The 21,116-nt window shown below is 41.5% G+C and overlaps 1 protein-coding gene across 9 annotated transcripts in view; it reads right to left on the reverse strand.

Moving 5' to 3' along the window:
• The window catches only part of PIP5K1B (phosphatidylinositol-4-phosphate 5-kinase type 1 beta), a 279,387-nt gene that overhangs the window by 124,416 nt on the left and 133,855 nt on the right, over positions 1 to 21,116 (reverse strand). For all 9 annotated transcript variants that reach the window (XM_023627257.2, XM_023627253.2, XM_070248645.1 and 6 more), the window contains one exon: positions 1,536 to 1,666. In XM_023627257.2, coding sequence (XP_023483025.1) covers positions 1,536 to 1,666 — 131 coding nt within the window. The remainder of the gene's footprint in view (positions 1 to 1,535; positions 1,667 to 21,116) is intronic.

Below are 21,116 nucleotides of genomic sequence, written 5' to 3' on the forward strand. Positions count from 1 at the left end.
CAAAGTAAAAATAAGGTTGAAACGTCTAAGTAGAGCCCCTAGAAGACCATGAAAGCTACAACATCCTGCAAGCACATTTACCGGAATTATGAACCTAACAGATCATACCGAAACATTAAGATAAACTCGTGACCTCCTGACTTTAAGAGAAAAATGTAGTCAATCACACTTTTTTGGAATGATAGACTGCTAAAAACAAACATATATACAGGACAATTTCCAACTATAGAAAGGAGAACAGTGCCACGAGCAAACAGGATTATATCCTAGGCCTTGGGGTTGTCCTTTTTCTGTTTGGAAACTCATTCTGGTGGCTACTAGAGGGCCCCAGAGAAGCCAATTTCAAAACTTCTGATAGATCAACTTCACTTTTCAGCCAAGAGCATTTAAAGCAAAACTAGGCTATCTGGGTTCATAGCTGACTTTTTTCTATATATTTGGGCTCCTTTGTGATTATATGGCCACACTCACCTAAGATTTTATTTCTAGGTAGTTGGCACATGGACATAGAGATAAATGTATCATTTCTCTGAAGATTTTTTTTTTTTAATAAAGCAATGAAGACACTGAGGGTAAATCTGTCACCATAGCCATTCTCATCCAAGCTCAGTAATTAATGGTAACAAAAATGGCTTATTTGGGAGAGAAATATTTATTTTAAATATAAATGTGTCTTGTAAGTCAATCTTCATAGCCCAAAGACAAAATATTTCCCCTCAACTCCCTAAATTGAATACCTTTATTTGCTAGACCACTTTCTTTGAAAAATCCTGGCAGAAGTGGTGACATTTCCAATTTAACAATGATTACTTCTCTTCCTATAGTAAGGTAGTAATAGACTTTTAAATTTTTTTATTGTTGTAAAATATACATAATATAAAACTTACTATTTTAACTATTTTTAAGTGTACAGTTCTGTCGCATTAAGTACATTCACATTGTTGTGCAACCATCACCACCATATGTCTCTAGATTTATTTGTTGAATTGATTTTTTCCCCAAAATACGATAAAGTTAGAGATGATATGTGTGGGTAACTTTGGGGTTTTTGCAAATATGGTGTCAAAACAGCAAGATTCTCATAAAGTTTTCTAGAGGAAATTTAAGTTAAAGCCATCACAAAAGAGGAGCTATACGACTGAACTCAAAAATGAGGCCCAACTGGGGGCCCCCCACCCCATCTTTTAAATTAGGAGTAGCGAAAACCTGGCACCAGCTGCTACTTCTTAGGTGTCCTCTTTTTCTTAACCTGTGCAGACGTTACTCTGTGATTACTGCATTCTTTCTCTTCTCCATACGGTCTTCCAGGCATTATCACAACTGATAACAACTGGCCCCCATAGGATGAAACCTATTGACTATCTCCATATAAAAAACGCAAGCCACCTGATGCAACAGAAAGTAACAATGGTTTGGACCGCTTTTGGCCCTGCCCCGGCTCCAACATGAACATCAGTACATGTACACACAGTGGTAGAAAAGTCTTCAATACGAGGATGTCACAATAAAACCATCACAAATAAAAATGTTCTTACCTAGGTAGGAACACACTTTCCACCACATAAAAATCTTGCATGAGAACATCTCGATCTGGCTTGGAGGTGAGATTGCCCACGGTGTATCCTATTCCCAGCTGAATAGCACCTTTAATGGCAGATGATGCCGTCTGCAAAGAAAACAAGGGTCTCAGCGTCAGCCTCAACAGTCAGGGCCTTGTTCAATGTCACAAGCAGCAAAAACAGGAGAGGGAGATTAGATTTTCTTTCTTGTTCCTAAGCAACAAGGAAACTAGGTTTGGAAGGAAAATAGGTTGCTTCTTTTGATGGACAGTCTATTCCAAATATTAAAGACCCTTCTTGTCATGAAATTATTTTTGTGGTAATCTTCCTACAAATGCTTCTAAGGTCAAATTACAGTCTAAAAAATCTCCGTCTTTATTTCATTAAGAACTTAGAAACTTGGTAGAACACTTTCAATATACTGCACCAAAATTATGACCAAAAGATAAATGGTAGAGAGCCAATTCTGATGGTCTAGTGGTTAAAGTTCCACGCTCTCCACCTTGGCGGCCTGGGTTCATTTCCTGGTTGTGGAACCACACCACTTGTCTGTCAGCAGCCATGCTGTGGTGGTGGCTCACAAAGAAGAACTAGAAGGACTTACAACTAGGATATACAACCATGCACTGGGGCTTTGGGGAGAAGAGAGAGAAAAAGAAGAGGAAGACTGGCAACAGATGTTAGCTCAGGGTGAATCTTTCTCTACCAAAAAAAACCCCAAAAAAGATAAATGGTACAGTCACATGTTTTTAAAAATCAGAAGTTCTATAACATACCTATGGATCAGGAAGAGTATTTTATCTTCATAAGGGATGAGAAAGCAAAAAATAATTTGAATCTTTGAAATATACAAAATTTAATTTGGAAACTGCTTGCTAGTTTGGCATGGATCCATAATCCTAATTTCCTACACTGATCTGTGATCAAAGACATAGCACTGGAACGGCAATATTTCCAATTTACTACCTTTCTTCATTTCATTCCATAATTAAATTGACAAAATGTTAACTTGGGGACTGCCACATATATGTGTATATGTATATATATATATATGTACGTGTGTGTATAATTTTAAGCAACACAATAGGAGAAATAGAATAACTCAATTTAGGACAATTAGAATGCATTCTTCTTAATGATGAAAGGGTATCATATTTTTATGCCTTACAGTGCCTAATGTAGTACCACGTACACAGTGGGAGCTAAATAAACACTTAAATCAGTGGTTCTCAACCAGGGATGTTTGGCGTTGTCTGAAGACATTTTTTGGTTGTCATAACTGGTGGTGGTGGTGTCACTGCTGGCATCTAGTGGGTAGAGGCCAGGGATGCTGTTAAACATCCTACAATGCACAGGACAGCTTCTCATACAAAGAATTATCCAGCCCAAAATATCAATAGTGGTGAGGTGGAGAAATCCTCACTTAAATGAATGTAAAAGATCATCTGTTTTATAGAAAAAATACTTTCTTTTTCAGTTAACATTTTCACTTAGCAAGTCCAAGACCCATCCCCACCTCCCCACATACTTTATTCTTTTTTATTTCTTCACGCTTTGTAACATCAAAGGATACATCTCTCTTCTTGAAAGAATTTATCCTCTTCATTTCTATGATAGAACATGGTCCCGGGGCCACTTCTACCTTTTCTGATGGTGTCTCCTTTCATTTATTCACTGACTTCTCATATTCTATTTGCTATGATTGCAGGGGCCCTGAATGCTTGATCCTTGATCTTCAGATTTCCCTAATTTCCTCAGATCCTCAATTATGTAGATAATCAATCCACTCTTAATGGCTTCCAATATTGCCTCTACATGGATGACTCTTAGACCTTTTAAACCTATTTCAATGCTTTTCTATCCTCACAAACATAGTACATACCGAACCAAACTTAATATCTTACAACCTTTCCACTCCACCCCCAGGACTGGTTTTCTTTCCCAAGGCACTGTAATCCTCTGTCACTCAAGATTGAACCCCAAACAAACCACATCTAGCACAGGGCTAGGTCCCCAATAAACCCATGTTGACTTCACCCGAAATGGGCAAGGTCAATCAGTATTGCTCAGTGACCTCCACTATACAACTAGTAACAGTCGCTTTCCCATGGAGTCACTCAATCACTTTGCTTGCTCTACTGCAAATATTACGTCACCCTTAGTCTGAGGACAACTACCCACCCCCTCCCTGCAGGAGGTGGGAAAACATCTTAGTGCTTTTCTTTTTTCACATGCCTTTTTACTTAAGATTCCAGGGCAGCAAGATGGCAAAAGACTGAGACTCAAGCCCATAGTGCAACTAGTGCTTAAAAAACAAGTTTGCTATTTTAATACTCCCTCTCTGAGCTCTGCGATGCCGCCAGTTGGCACCAATGACCTTTTGTACCAATAGCTTTGACTTCTGAAGGCTGAAATGGATTTTTCTCATTTTAACCTCACATAAAAATTCAAAAGCCATCTCTTTTCCTATCCATCACTCAGAGCAGTATGGCACAAGATATGACACCAGGACTTTGCAGAAGACCCAACACCCCAGAACGTTCTGTTCCAGACTTATCAACAGATTCACAGGCTCTCAAAGCGCTTTTCCCCCTCCAGATCCTACCCTGAGTCTGCTTTCCAGACCTACCTGTGTTTCTGCTTAATTCAGTAATTTAACACTTCTTGGGCTGGAACACCTGTCAACGTTCCAGATAGAGTGCCAATTCTTTGTTGACCCCCCACCCCCAGCGACAGAAGGAGGTCAAAGTTGTAGGAGTCTGTATCTGTTGTTTTTAAACTTGAGAAAGCATGAGAATCACTGGGACACTTGTTAAAATAGACTTCAAGCAAAACTATGGAAACAGTAAAAAGATCAGTGGTTTCTAGGGGTTGAAGGAGGGAAGGGATGAAGAGGGAGAGCACAGCTCTTTCAGGGCAGGGAAAGCACGCTGTATGATACTACAATGAAGGAGACATGTCATTAAACATTTGTCTAAACCCAAGAGTGAACCTAATGTAAACTATAGACTTTGGGTGATTATGATGAGTCAATGCAGGTTCATCAACTGCAACAAATGCACCGCTCTGGTGGGGGATGTTGATAACGGGGGAGGCTGTGCATGTGTTGGGGCAGGGGGTTATATGGGCAATCTCATACATGCCTCTCAATTTTTCTGTTAACCTACAACTACTCTAAAAAAAAGTCAATGAGCATTGAAAAACAAAAGCAAAAACAGACTGATGGGTTGCATCCCCACAGTTTCTGATTCAGAAGGTCTGGGGTGAGGCTCAAGAATTTGGTCTTGCTCTTAGGAACACCGAAAAAAAATCTTTCTGTTATGGCATAAAATTAAATTTTGAGTTCCTGAAGGAACAAGATTTTGGAAAGGACTCCGCTGACATCTGTTTAGTTAAACCAAAAAACAGACTTGTAATAGTATTACTTTCCTTTCAGCCTCCTTAAAATTCAAGGGCTCCAATGGGAGAAATAATAGAAATTGTAGTAACAGTCAATCTTTTTTGATCAACTATCTGTGCCAGGCACTTGATACATGGATGATTATGATCACAATCCGTCATAATCATAGCATATACTTAAAGAGTGTTGACTAACTGGCAGGCGCTGTTCTAAGGCTTTGGTTATATTAACTCTTTTATCCTCACAATGACCCTATGAGGTACGTACTGTCATTATTTCCATTTTACTGACTCAGGAAGGTTTGTGACTTATACTAGGTCACACAGCTAGTGAAGAGGTGGAGCTGGGACTCATAGCTGGGGAGTTTGGCTCCAGAGGGCAAGTTATAAACAAGTACACTGCTGCCTCTAATGTCAGAATCTCTGAACTCATTTAACCTTTTCAAGGACCCTCAAGAATAGTGACAATCGCACCCACTTTACCGGTGGGGATTTAAGGCTCAGCAAGGTGAAGTGACTTGCCCCAGTCACATTGCTAGCATGTGGCAGAGTCTGGCTGCAAAGCCCTTGCTGCTTCCATGTCTGTTTTCCCAAAAGGAGCCTAGAATCAAGGTCAGAAGTTCTCTTTTAAGTCTGGCAGTTTGACCTCAGCAAAGGAAGCAGGTCTGTGGGAGCCATTCCTTTTGATGAAATAGGAATAAAATATTTTATTTGCTTCTAATCATACCCAACGATGGGTAAGCCTAAAGAAAACTTGTAAGCCACTTAGTAAACCAGTATAATCACCATCATTAACGTCCCTATTAGTAACATGGGGAGGTATAAACAGGAGATACTTTGCTGCCACTGGAGGAATGATGCCACAAGTTTTCCTCCTCCCCATCTCCACGTGCTATTAAACACTTCAGCATTGATGCATTAGAGTATGATTCAAAAGCATCTAGTCTACTTCATGGAAACATCTGATTGTATTCACTGTGTTACGTGGTTTCTCAAGTCACCATCACCTGACACTTTCCCATTGGACATTAGGCACACAGGCAGATGGGTGGTGCCATAGCATTTTCAACAAAACCCCTCTTGAGCAAGATGTGCTGTAAAACTGTAAAACTGCAACGCTACCTGGAGCGTCTGACAAGATTAGTAAATCATGATGACGACAAAGAAACTTCTGTGTGTAGTGCTGGCGGCTGCTCTTCTAGAACCAGCAGTTCGTTCCCTGCAAACGTGGAGCCACCAGCCCCTCCTCCTTCCTCAGGGATGCCACCACCAGACCAGCGAGTCTGCAGTGAGGCCGCACCTTCAACGCACGCACTCAGCCCCTGCAATTTTCTCCGCATGGCTTTTCAGATGTGCTCTAAAAGTGCTGGACGTGATGATCACCATCCCTTCTAGCTCCAAGGGGGACCTTTGACGCCTTTAAAACATATAGTAGCTCTAGATTTCAGAACATGGCAAAACAGAGTCTATTTTCAATTCAGGACTTTTCAGGGCTAAATGGAGACAACATGTTGCTTAGATACTAGAAAAACCTCTAAAGCGTTTGCTACTTGGAGAAAGAACCATATAATATCACAAAAGCAAACCACAAACACTTTCATAGCTCCTCTCTACTAACTCAAACTTGTTTGGAGATGACGGCAATACTAAGAAGAAAATGAGTGTCAGCTTGCATTTGTGTAATACGTTACATTTTTCAAAGCACTATCTTTTAGTAATTGCATTTGATCATCACAGCTGTGACGCAGGTAGGTAGGGTTTATAATGCCCATCTTATAGATAAAGAAACTGTGGCTCTGGGAGAGTAACTTGATCTAAATCCCTTGGTTAGTGTGTGGTAGAGCGAGGAAGGACACCCTGCTCTGGAAGGCCCCCAGTTCGGCGCTCTGCCATTGCACACTGCTTTACTTCCCTGAACTTTCTCTGCTGGCGATGGATCTAATTGAAGCTGAGAACTGCTTGCACAATGAGATAATAATGATGATAGTAACAATCAGACTAAATGTCTATGTAAACCCGCCATTAGGGGAGCAATGATCCTGACAACAATAAGATTTTACCGATCTTACATTGGCTACAGGAAACTGCTTTCTACAGCACATTGTCTACGAAATTAGATCACTTAATAGGCCATCTGATATCACTGGCTTTAAAGGAAGGATTAAAACATTTCACATCAGTAGCATTTTTCCTCCTAAGGTACTCTGATGAACTAATTATTGGATTACAGCCAATATATACGTGCCAGAGAGACTTTTTTCAAAGGTACGGATCTAATCGTGTTACACTGCCTTGCTTGAAAGCTCTAATGGTCCCTAGTGCCCTCACCACAGGATAAAGTCCAAATCCCTTAGCTTGCCAAGAAGGGGAAGCACACCCTGTAATATTACTGCCCCCCACCTCCCACTGACTCCTGCATCCCAATATAAAAAGATCTCGAACACACATACTCTATCCTTTGAGCAAGTTGACCTGACAGGTACGTGAACCCCTAACAAATGCATGAGAAATTTTCTGCTTGTGTGTATTTTCCCCAAGGAGGGGGTCCAGCGCTTTCTCTTTTTCTCAGAGGGTCTGTTTTCCCAAAACCACAGATCTAGAGAGCCTGATTCCAAATTAGAGATGTTCATTGACAAGGCACCTTAGACTAGGCCACAAAAAGGAAAAATGGCTCAGTAACACCTCTTAACAGCACGAGGAGGCAATCCTTGTCCAGCCAGGGAGACCCTTACCCCATCACCCATTTCCACAGCTCAAGTCCAGATCCAAGTTCTCCCTCCTGCCTGTGGACTTATACTCAAGACAGAAGGCACAGACTTCCTACTTGTCCCAACGATGGAATTAAGGAAAAAGAAAGAGGCATAGATTGCATGAAACTGGTTGCAGGACTATGGAAATGGGGTGTGTGTGGGTAGGCAAGCCTAATGCCTCCTGAAAGGAAGTGGGACCACCTCTCGCCTTCAGCTTCTTCAAACCATTCTCCAGGCCAGTCTCTCCTTGTATTAGTTTTCTATCGTTTCTATAACAAATCACCACAAACTTAGTGTCTTCAAATAGCACAAATTTATTATCTTACAGTTCTGAGGTCAGAAGTCCTAAAATCAAGGTGTCAGCAGGGCTGCATTCCTTTCTTCAGGCTCTGGGGGAGAATCTGGTTCCTTGCCTTTGCAAGCTTCTAGAGGCCACCTGAGTCCCTTGACTTGTGGCTCCTTCCCCCATCTTAAAAGCCAGCATCATCTTCAAATCTCTGTTTCTCTCTCACTTCTGCTTCTGTCACCACATCTCCTCTCTGACTCTGGCCCTCCCGAATGCCTCTTATGTGGACCCTGGTGATTCCATCGGGCCCACCTGGATCATCTCCCCCTCTCAAGATCTTGAACTTAATCACACCTGCGAAGTCCCTTTTGCCATGCAGGGTAACATACTCATAGGCTCTAAGGATTAGGACGTGGACAGCTTTGGAAGCCCTTTCATTCTGTGCACCATACTCCTCTATTTCAGGATTAACTCTGGCATTTTTTCCAGTGTTGCCCAGGCAAAGAGAAGAGCTCCCCTCAGAACTTCACTCAGTCAGATGCTGTTCATTCGTTTGACAAAGATTTGAGAATTTTCTGTGAGCTAGGCATTGTTCTAGGTGTTGGGGAAAGCATGAATCAAAAAAAGGGCATGGTTCTTGCCCTTATGGGAGTTTCTAGCCTAGTGGGGGAAAGAGATACTAAACAAAGATATACATAAGGACAATTGTAGTCCGTGATATAAACAACAGGGTGATGCGACTGAAGCCAAAAGGGTGGAGATCCTCTTTAGCGTGGTGGAGTTAGGAGAGGTCTACCTGAGGAATGATATGCAGGCTGAGACTTGAGAGGTGAGACTGAGCCATCTGCAAGTCATATCAATAAAGGCTGTCTGTGTGCCCACCACATTTGTAGACACTCTTCTACAAATTGGGCATACAGAAGTGACCTAGCCAGAGTCCCTGCCCTCGAGGAATTGAGAGTCACATTAGGAGGTTGGGGGGATCAATTTCCAGGCATAGACAAGAAGCAATTCAGGGACCGGAAAGCAAATCATTACGGGTAAACTATAGTGGGCAACAGGGAAAGCGTCAGAATTGGAGGCTGGAAAGATGAGATGGATCTAGATGTGGGCCTTATACAGCATGCTAAGGGTTTGACGTGTTTTAATAAGGGAACAGCATTCTAACTTGAGAAGGATCACTTTGGCTTCCCTGTGGAGAATAGACTGGAGGAAATATATGAGGGAAAGTGACCAGGAGGTAGTTGTAGGTTTCACACTGAGATGTGGATGGCTTAGGGTAGGGTGATGAACAAGAAGATGGACAGCAGAGCTGAATTTCAGATATATTTTGGAAGGAGAGAAACAGGACTTGCTATGAGCTAGAAATGAGGGAGACAAAACTACTGAAATGCCTCCTGGCGTTTTCCTTGAGCAATTGAGAGGACTCAGTCACTCTACTGAGGGAGATGGAAGGGAAGAACAGGTTTTGGGGGGCAGATTGAGAGTCCCATTTGAGGTGTCAATGAGACATCCAACTGGAGATGTCAAGATCCAAGTCTGGAGCGTAGAATGGAAATTTGGCTAGAAAATTTGAATTTGAGTGTTTTCAGCACATAAATGGTATTAAGAACCAAGGGACTAGGTGAGTAAGCTAGGGAGAGAGGGTAGCACTCTAGAAGGCCCTGAGCATGGTCAACATTTAGGAATTAGAGGAGGGAGAACCTTTGGAGGAGATTTAGGAACGACTGCCAGAGTGAGAAGAAAATCAGGGAAATATGGCTTCAGAGAAACCAAGAAAAGAGAACTTGAAGAAAGGAGTGACAAATTTCAACAAGTGGCTCTTTCACTTGATAACATGAATGCTACCATTTGGTGGAATATCAAGAGTTACAGGTTAAATTCTATATTCCTTTCTTTTTTGTATCACTGATTCATAATCAAGTCTAGATCTAGAATATTTGACAAAATTATTTGATAAACTCCAAATTATGCCATCATTTAAACCATATTTTTACAATGTTCTATAACTTTAAAAATATTAAATTAAAAAAGAACACAAAATACACGAAATACAATTTGAAAAAGAAAAACCCCACAAATGTATTTGTATACATCCACAGAGGAAAACAAGACAGGAAAGAAACACAGTTACACGCTGCATAACAATGTTTCAGTCAATGACGGGACCACATGGACAACAGTGATCCCATGAGATTAGTACCACAGAGCTGGGCACATAGTAGGTTTAATCATCTAGGTTTATGTAAGTACACTTTACGATGTTCACACAACAACGACATCGCCTGACGACGCATTTCTCAGAACATATCCCCGTTGTTAAGTGACATATGACTGTATATCAAGCCGTACGATCATCTCTGGCTTGTGAGATGTTGGGTGATTTTTACTTTCAAGCCTTCTACTTCTCAGGTTTTATAAATTTTGTGTTATGTATAGGAAAGGAAATGTCCTCCAACGAAGGTACTCTTACTATGCTTAGAAATACATTTTGAAGGATGACAAAGGCATGTTTGGGATTTGCTCATTTTTTAATCTCGTTTTCTTTTAGGTCAAGGCTCCATGCTAGAAACTGATGCAAATTCTATATGCTTATGAAGTGTAATCATAATCAACTTTTTTATTTTATTTTTTTGGTGAGGAAGATTGTCCCTGAGATAACATCTGTGGCAATCTTCCTCTATTTTGTATATGGGATGCCACCACAGCAAAGCTTGATGAGCGGTAGGTAGGTCTGTGCCCGGGATCTGAACCTGTGAACCCCGGGCCGCTGAAGGGAAGCACGTGAACATAACCACTAAGCCACTGGGCCAGCCCCATAATAAACTTCAGTTTTTGTCTCCCACTGTCTCTCTAAATTTATTCTGGGGTTAGGTCTTCCCCAGTCCCAGGATGAAATTTAGGGCAGGTCTATGACCCTTCTGGTGACTCCTAGAATAAAAGGTCTTCTGCTCATTTCTAGTCACAGATCATAAAAAGTGGTCTCATGTAGGGATTTGGTATGTCCAGTCCACTTAATAATAAAAACTTTAAACATCCTTTCAGTAGCCATCTCCCCTTCACCCAGCTGGTCTGGCACAAGCTGGCCACCAGCAGTGGGAAGAGTTGGGGGCTTCTTTTCTCTTTTCCCACTGATTGCTGGAGGGAGCAGGCAAGTTCTTACTTAAGGAGTACAGTTAAGATGTCCCAGGCACTCAAAAGCCTTGCCAGGTGTATACATCTCTCTCTCGTGGGATGCTTTCATAGGATCTGCAGTTATCCCCTCTAAATGGTGGCTGTGTTCCCACCTTTAGGGGAAGAACACATCTCTGGCTGGTAGTTCCATATTGTCCTTCCAGGTCTTCACTTGCACAGGCTCAGAGATGACCACATATCAGTTTAATCTCCAGGTCAATGCCCTTAACTGGCCACATACCATTTATCCTGAAACTCTGGGAGCTGATAAGCAGTCCCTCTGCCCTCCCCAAGAACCCTCTCTTAGCTTTGCCACCATCAGAGCAATTCTCTTGTTCTTTCAATTTCCCAGAAAATACTAAGGTCTATTATAAGCCTAAGGCTCCAGGGAACACATTTGACACTCTTCACTGGTCTTATCAAAGCCCAGTTCTCTAGGCTTGAGATGATGGGCAGACGCTCTCCTAGCACTCCCCCTGTGGGAGTTACTTATGACATACTAACAGTTCTCTCCAGAATTCCTTTTCTAGTCTCCACATCTCACAGAGGGCCAGCCAAGCTCTTTCATAGGCCCAGGATGATCACTAAACTGGACTTAGACCATCTCCTTCCCCAAGGTCTCCATGGTGGGCTGGCACTTGACCTTGGAATGTGATTAAAATGCTTCTACTCTTCTTTCAGCTTGTGCTGACCTACAATGATTCATGGGTCTTGCTAATAATATGGGGTTTTGGTCAGCTGCATCAGCCGATTGCTCACTGTGTTCCATTCCACCTGCCACATGACTGCCAGACTCATCATTCTCAGGGTTTTTTTTTAATACCACCTCCCAGCACAAAAATCTTCACTGTTTTTTTCACTATCTGTAGAAATGAATCTAAATTCTTTGCTTGGTGTTCAAGATTTTCTACTATCTAATTCCTGCTAATGTTAACTGCAGTAATAACTAAGTCCCCCAAATGTTAACTTCTGTAACAAAACCACACCCCTGAAATTTGGTATCCTAATTCAACACAAGTTTATTTCTTAAACAGGAATTGTCCACTTTGGGTGTCCCTGATTGGTGTTCTGCTTTCCTCTGTTGGGTGGTATCCTGCATCCTCGTGGCTCTGACATCCCCTAGGGTCTCAAAATCCTGCAAATCCAGCCGGCTGATAGGAGAACAGGAATGGTGAAGAAACACCCACTTCCCACTTCTTACTATCTTTTTGGGAAGACAGTGCAGGCTATCTACCCCAGGACTGCTCCTCAACCCTTCTCCACACTACTGTGTGTCCCAGGACATTCCCTGTGCGGCTGCATTAAAGGGCTTCCCAGCCCTCTGGCTTCCAATTGTGGGACACCTCCACAGACTGAAGGGAGGTTTGAGAATGACAGCAGGGTGTTTATGCCCTTCCTTCCCTTCCCACAGGTTTGACTCAGACTGGTGTGTCCTTCTGAAGGCTACAGCCCCTTTCTTGTGGGCCTCTCCAGATAACTCCTATTTTCCATTCCAGAAATTGTACCATTCTTTTATATTTCAGGTCTAATAGAGGTAACAAGGTAGGTTCTGGCCTCAAGACACTATAGTATCCTTTGTAGTTTCCTTATACTCTTCCTACATCTTTGCAAACAGTGCCTTTCTTAAACTCTCTTCAAATTATGCAATTTGAGTGTGCCATCCATTTATTGTCCAGACCATCCAGACAATGACCCACTCATAGTCCATTAGCAAGGATGAGTCACACTGCCCCATCAAGACACAAGGAGGGCTGGCTTTGCAGCTGCTTTCCAGCTCCAGCTTTGCTATGGAAGAGGGACCGCAAATTCTGCTGGACAGTTTGCTGTCTTAGCCACACCACAGATCCTATTGCCTCTACACAAACCCACAACTTTAGCTGAAGTATCCCACTTAAACTTGCCTGTGGTTCCTGGGCTCGGCACACATCGTTGTCCATGCTTTCAGTCTTGTCCTTGCCCATTCTCCCTTTGGTCTCCCACCTGTTTTTCTAGCTGCAGGTCTACCACCAGTCTCTCCAGACAGCCTTTGTTCACATGGCAGCCAGACACGATTCCTCCCTTCTCCAGTATGAGTGGCTTCATAAATGCCTTTCGGGGTATTCCATTTCTTTCATGGCCGGCAACTACTTTTCTGACACAATTTCTGAAGCCATCTACGTTTTCCAAAATAAGAATACTGGCATACCATTATAATAATGTCCTCCCCTGTGCCTGCACAGACCATCCACATGGTGAATCTGCCTCATGACAACGTCATTCTGACACAATAGGACTAAACAACCTTGGAAGAAGCCCAAGACAAAGTCACTTTATATTTTCCTTTATTACTAAGCAGCCATTTAATAAGATCCCAGTGTATCCACTTGTTTAAAGGAAGATTTAATTCTCTAAATGTGATAGAAAAGGCAGAACAAAGAAAAGGTGTTTCATGGCTCTTTTAAATTCTCTCCGCCTTATTGATAGGATTGGCAGTGAAGCACATACTCTCATCGGAATGGAAAAGCATATTAAGCAAACACTTCTCATCAACAGAAAAATACTGTACTCTTAAGGTATTCAGCAGTGGCAAATTAAGCACACTTAATTGCCCTTAAAAGAGATATGCCAACAACTGCAGATGAAATTTTTGATTTAGGATAGAACAGCATTAGGAATGCTGCTATATTACTGTTTCAGAATATTAGAGTGTAGACTGAGACATTCATCATAAATGTGGCACAGTATGACATCCTTAATCCTATTGCTACACACTAGGTAAGAAAGTTCTATTTGTTTGTATTTTCAAATAAAAATAGCATTTATCTGATACAAGTATAAGTTTAGATTTGATAGGTAAAGACAAGAAAGGATTGATTGTCATCCTTCTAGAATCAACAAAACCAAATTTCACCTTGTCTTAGAGTGTTACATTTTCTGGTAAGGGAGTTGTCAATTTTAATGATGAAATATTACATTGGTGCTAAGTACTGTTTTGGGGGAACACCACAATGCTTATGGCAGATGTTGCTAGTTGTCCCTAGTATCTATTTGCCCTTATTTAGCAGTTGTTCTCAATGAGTGTTGATTTTGTCCCCCAGGGGACATTTAGTAGTGTCTGGAGACAATTTTGGTTGTCACAACTGGGGAGTGCTACTGACATCTATTGGGATGCTGCTAAGCATCCTATAATGCACAGGACAGACCCCACAAGAAAGAACTATCCAGCCCAAAATGTCAACCGTGCCAAGGTTAAGAAACCCTATTGTACAGTAACAGAAGTTTTAATTGGGTGTTTTGCCTGGTTCTCTTGCAGCCAGGGGTAGTCATGTAACTAACGTGAGAGGAAATGATGTGTCCAATTTCTAGGTCACTGTTCACAGGAGGGGGAGTCTTCTCAGCCGCTGTGATCGCTGGAGATGAAACAGCCTTCCTTGAGCATATTTAGAAGCTGTACATTGAGAACGACAGAAAAACAAGATAGAAACCTGGGCCCCTGATGACTCTGCAGAGGAAGTAAATTACCTCTGCACTGTTATACGAAAGAGACACAAACTTCAACTTACAACCTATGAACTTATGACCAAATGTTCTTTACCTGAAAAGTGATGCAGACTCAAAAACATCTTAAACTGAAAGAAAAGTGTCTACATAGGTAGCAATGCTTAATTAAAAAAAATTAAATTTACCACAACTAAAATATACAACCATATACTGGGGGGATTTGGAGGGAAAAAGCAGAAAAAAAAAAAAAAGATTGGCAACAGTTGTTAGCTCAGGTGCCAATCTTTAAGAAAAAAAAATTAAATTGTAATTATGCTCATTGAGAAAAAGTAAAACAACTCAACTACAGAAAGTAAAATACGAATGTGCCTTTCTCAGTCTTGCTCTTCATAGTTAACTACTGTCACTTCTTTGGTGTCTGTCCTTCTAGACTTTTTTCTCTACACATTGAAAATATATGCACATGTATATACATTAAAAAATAAAAATGGGATTTTACTATTAACGCTTTATCATGGTTTGTTTTTTTCACACAATACCCTTCCATGTCCATCTATACAGATCTCATTATTTTAAATGGTTATATAGATTTTCATAGTTTGAATATAACACAACTGTTCCAACTACTCTTCTATTGATAGACATTAGGGTTCTTATTCTCTTTTTAATAGCAAATAATGCTGTAATGAACATCCTTGCTCATATATCCTTGCATACTTCTTTCTTGAGTATTTCTGCAGCATAGATTCCTAGAAAATGAATTGCTAAGCTAAAGGATATGCACATTTATACTTTTGGTAGGTACTGACAAAATGTCTTCTAAAAGAGATTTCATCAATTTATACATTCACCAAAGAGTGACAAGACTGCGCTTGTCACCAAACACTCACCAACACTGGTATCACTAATATTGTCAATTTTTGCTCATCTTGCTGTTTTAGTTCTCGTTCTCCTGATCACTAGGGAGGGAGACCTTCTGGGTGTTCAGTGTATTATGTGACTTTAACTTCATAATTTTTTTTTATGGTTATACACTAATAACCAAGCTCAAGTATTTTATGCTAATTACAGTTAAACTGCACTTACACAATAATCCTCCTGGAAGCTCCAAAACAATAAGATTCCATCCTGCTCATAGGAGTTTTAATTATTGAAATTGTAAGCTCTCACCGGGCGGAAACTATAGGTATTCTTTATCACCAAATAGTTCTTCTTCATTCGTTTTAACCATAATAAAATTTTGCACTTCTCCAGAGAGTTTTTAAAATCTGAAATAGTACTTTAGAAAAATTTATATTCATATTCACAGTTAAATTTTTCTTTATGCAATAACAAATAAGAAATGTACACCATAATTGGCTCACTGGGAAAGGGACTGTCTTGGAGAGACACCTAACAACAGCCTGGGGGTGAGGTATGGGGTTGAGACACACACCTGGGCAGAGAGAGCTAGAGAGCGACTGTAAACGTGCTTGAGGACCTGTCCTTAGGAGTCTTACACGGAGGCCTGGAAAGGACCTTCAGGACTGGCCTTGTGCCCTGTCCTGAGAAGCAATCAGGTCGCTTTAGCCAGGACTGTTTCACAATATGGTAGCATCTTTCTTGTCACACCCCTGCTTCATTCCTTTTTGGGGGTAATGAATGGAGCACCTTGACACCATTTCACCATCTATTAGCTTACTGTGACCCAGGCATTGTATTAAGTGCCTTAGGGGCATTTTCTCCTTCATGTGCATTTATCCTCACAACAACTGACAAGAAGGTAAGACTATTACTCCTCATTTACTTAAGATGAAACTGGTTCAGAAAGACAAAGCCACAGTGAGGCGGTGACAAAGCTGGTCCTTAAACCCAGATCTGTTAACCCGGAGTCCATCCTCATCATCATCACATCCAACATCCTAACTGGACACAGATACAGAGATACCAGCTTTGCCAACTGCGCATTTCAATTCAGCACAGGCCCAGATAAATTCTAGGGCTAGCCGAACAACTTGTTCCTTGGCTGGGTGGGCCTATTTCCAGGCAATACCAAGCCAGCTTCTCTTCCTCTTTTTGTATTCTCCATTGACCAGCAAGTCCATGGTTAACTCTCTTTGCTCACAGGTGTGGAGGTGGGTCAGGGCCAAAGCCAAGCCTCATTCCTGTAGAGTTTCCAGGAGACGTTTTCACAGAACTCAGTCAGTTCAAGTTCATGGAGACATGAGCACTAATTTGAAAGGCATCCTAGATGGGGCCAAAGTGGAAAGGTTTCACTGCAATGTTGGCATTTTGGAAGCTTTAGAAAAGGAATTAGAATCCAGGCTTGTGTACTGGTTTTCCATAGGATGGATCTAGGACAAACAACCAACCCCACCTCCCCAAAAGAAACCCTTCAGCCATCTCCACTTTCTCATCCATCGTTCCTGGCCTTATATTGTCCCCACACGCTTTGAGAGCAGACTAAGGCCTAGCCCTGCCCCTACACCTCCTGCATCCCCAAGCTCTTGCTGCATACGCGCACACACACACACAGACACACACGGCTGTTGTCGCTGTTTTAGGGAAGGGGAGGGGATAATCACCACTCCTTCCAGGAAGCTCAGACCTGCAGGGAAATTTCATCTACTTCTGGAATACCAGTGGCATGCAAGATCTTGTTGTCACATCTTTTATCACCTACTCCAAGAGACTTTTCCTTTTCATTCCACTGACTGACTTCTTCCGTTTTTAAAAGAAGAACGGATTAGCCAAGGACGGGAAATAGCCCTCACCTCTCAGTGCTCTGATAGTGTTGGCAGGGCCACTGGCCACTGTTTTGCAGTTAATTAATTCAGAAGGTAAATTCTCTGACTTCATAAAACGGAAGGGCTTAATTGCTTAATGGCTATCCATTTACCTAAATAAAGACAACAAAAACAGAAATGAAACTTCTTACAGGGACAGGAATCATTGGAATGTTTTTTTTCACTCGTGCCTTGATTTATTTTAGTCACTTAACTTTTTTAATAACTAAGTTTCTTGATCTGTAGAAAATAGATAAAATAAGGAAAATAATAAATGGTATAGACGCAGGCTAGAAGAAATAAAAATATCTTGGCTTCTCCTTTCAAATCTCTCCAATTTTTTTCCCCTTAGTTTAATTTTCATGATAAATTCTATAAGTGGGTCAGAGGAAATTTTATAAATATATCTCATATATATGATATCACATGATCTATATAACATATACATATATGTTATAGAAACGAATAATGTTTATGGAAAAATATACACATCTATGCATATATATTTTTATAGGAATAAATAATATTTATGGAATAGAAAGGCAAAGCTCAGGGATCCAAGATTCAGAAGGAAGAAAGGGCAAGGGCTATGATTGCTAAAATGAGACAATCATACATAAAACAAACATAACTTTACAAACTGAAAATACAGTGATTTTTACGGGCTGACAATGAAAAGCATCACTTGCTAGCCATGTGCTGTTTGCCAGTCTTTAACCACTTTTTTATCTGTAGGCCCTCAACGCTCCTTATAGAATGGGACCAGCAGATGTAAGGGCTAAGGAATGATGGGGGTTGATAAGGGATGGAAAAAATGGCTTCTCTTCCAACTCCCATGATCAAGCCGTCTTTTCTGAAAGAATGGGGAGCGAAGCTATCCCTCCTTTCACAATTAAATTATTTTAAATGATTGTAATAGTAATTGTTACCAGTATCATTACTGCTCGCTTGGTAATTCTGCTCATCTTTCTGGAAAGCCATTAAAAACAATGCCAAGAGAGTTTTAAACAAAAAGATCTGAAACGTTAATACCAGTATTTATCTGAATGGGCTTTAAAAATTTGGAATTTTGGTGTTTCCTTAATATAAAAAGATTGGTTTTAAGTATTCAAAGGGTCTGATATAATAATTTCTTTTGTGGGATATATTTATGCACTTATTTATGTAATATTGCCTTAAATTCTGCTGTAATTGTTTTAAGTGCTTATTACGTGCCAGGTCAAGTTATTTGTATTGTTGACTTCTCACCATAACCCTATTACCTCCATTTTACAGAAGAATAAACTCAAGTTCAGAAAGATTGCACCCCTGAAAGATAAATCCTAAGTCATTTTTCACAAAAAGACGATTTAAAGTATATAGGCTGATAAATCAGAGGGTATTTACATATTTTTCAAGAATCTCTATAATCAGCTTAAAGTGTCCAATTTAGAGGATAATTTTAAATATTACCCACACTCTCAAGTTTGGATTAAGCTTTCTTTGCCCACGTAACCCCTATCTTTCAAGATCTAGGATTACATTGCATTAAAGATGTGATTTTCTCTCTACACACTTTCTCTTTTAGAACCCAGGAATGTTGTTTCTAAAATCCTCTTAGAATCCTATATTTAAACAAAAACTCAGCCATTTGAGGTGCTCAAGACTCTTCTATGTGCCTGCAGCTCCCTCACCCCATGTCTGATGAATTTTCCTCCCTTGCCTTCCAGATCTCTCTATCATAGCCTTTCAAATCATGTGGTTTTCCTGGTCCCAGAAGCTGGGATCAGCACTTCTGCCAGGAAAGCTCCTTACGTCTTTGCGATAGAAGCACTATCAAAACCCAGCTGGGCACCCAGGCTGCAAATAGGGATGAAAGAGAAGAGTCCTTGACCAGGGGGCTTCCGGGCACTGAGACGAATGTGATGGACTGGCAGGGGCCAGTATGTTCCCCTGTGTCCCTGAGAAGCTCTACTATGGGGTCCTGTGTGCCTAAGATGCTTCTGCATTCGCCATGCTCTGGCTCATCAGAGAAGCTTCTCCCAGATTCCTTCCATGGCACCGTGTCACCATCCTACTGTCCCAGGCTCGCTCTCTCTTTTTGTCACTCGAGCTGGAGGTTGGGGGCACAGGATAGGTGATGAGGCCCAGAAACAAGTGAAAAGACACTTGTAGCTCCACCACCAACCAGCTTTTTTTTTTTTTTTTTAAAGATTTTATTTTTTTCCCCTTTTTCTCCCCAAAGCCCCATGGAACATAGTTGTATATTCTTTGTTGTGGGTCCTTTTAGTTGTGGCATGTGGGACGCTGCCTCAGCGTGGTCTGATGAGCAGTGCCATGTCCACGCCCAGGATTCGAACCAACGAAACACTGGGCCGCCTGCAGCGGAGCGCGCGAACTTAACCACTCGGCCACGGGGCCAGCCCCCACCAACCAGCTTTTTGACCAAATGCAGAAAGAGAGGAGCAAAAGCTTTCCCAAGCAACGACTATTACGCTCATTTCATAAGGCCTACTATACTAATTTGCAAACATGGATAGACACTTGGGATCAGCAATAGGCAGAAAAATCTGTCTGGGGCCCCTTCTGTTACCAGGGACTTGTGACACTCTAAGAAAATCACAGGCCATCACTGGGCCTCAGCTTCCCCATCTATAAAATAAAGGCGTTTAACAAAAACGATTGCCAAAATTTCTTCCACATCTAAAATTCTATTAGTCTACTTCCTAATTTATTTTTCAGTATATACAGTCACCAACCAGAAGGCACTTGTTTTGTAAGGTTTCACATATCTCATTCCAACATTTTCTGCTTTTTTTTCAGTTACAGTCGCTCCATTAAAAAATATAACAGAAAGGAACTGCATGTTGCCTATTTTGGATGACAACTCTTAAGGCAAGAAAGACTGATACCAAGAAAGGAGAACAGGGGAGTCATTTCCCACAGATGAAGCAGGAGGAAGCAACCTCCCTTCACCCATATGCATCCCCCACGTGCAAATTCCACAAGTGCCAGCTGGGTAGAGGCTAAGAGTGCTGCTTATTTCTGTTTAGTCCTTTTCTCTCGAACTCAGAGCATTATTAAATTGATTTTGATTCTGCCTAAGGGCATAAAAGTTGGTGTCAGGGGCCGGCCCAGTGGCATAGTAGTTAAGTTGGCGTGCTCTGCTTCAACAGTCCAGGGTTGGCAGGTTCAGATTCCAGGTGCACACCTACACACTGCTCATCAAGCCATGCTGTGGTGGCATGCCATATACAAAATAGAGGAAGACTAGCACAGACGTTAGCTCAGTGACAATCTTTCTCAAGCAAAAGACGACGACTGGCAACAGAAGTTAGCTCAGGGCCAATCTTCCGCACCAGAAATAAAATAATTGGTATCAGAGCTACCAACAGGTAAACACCTAGTTCAGGATTCTTCCCACCAGAGCTCACCACCACCTTTCTGGACTGTCAGGTTATGTGACTGCTCCCAGCAGGTTTCTTAGAACCTCTTGACTTGACCCCAACAAACCCGTCTTCCAGTGGCCCAGCCCAAAATGGAGCACTGATGGTCCCAGCTGATGGATGACCTGCTATTATAGCACAAGTGAAGGTGCCTGACCTATAGCCCTATATATAGGACCTATATAGTCCTCTGCTCAGCAGAGCGGTGCTTCCTTCTCCCTTCCCTGCTAACAGCGGGAGGAATCTGTGGTGGGTTTCTGCAGCCCAGACCTCTGACC

Source organism: Equus caballus, chromosome 23 (assembly GCF_041296265.1).
Source record: "Equus caballus isolate H_3958 breed thoroughbred chromosome 23, TB-T2T, whole genome shotgun sequence".
Classification (NCBI taxonomy): Eukaryota; Metazoa; Chordata; class Mammalia; order Perissodactyla; family Equidae; genus Equus; species Equus caballus.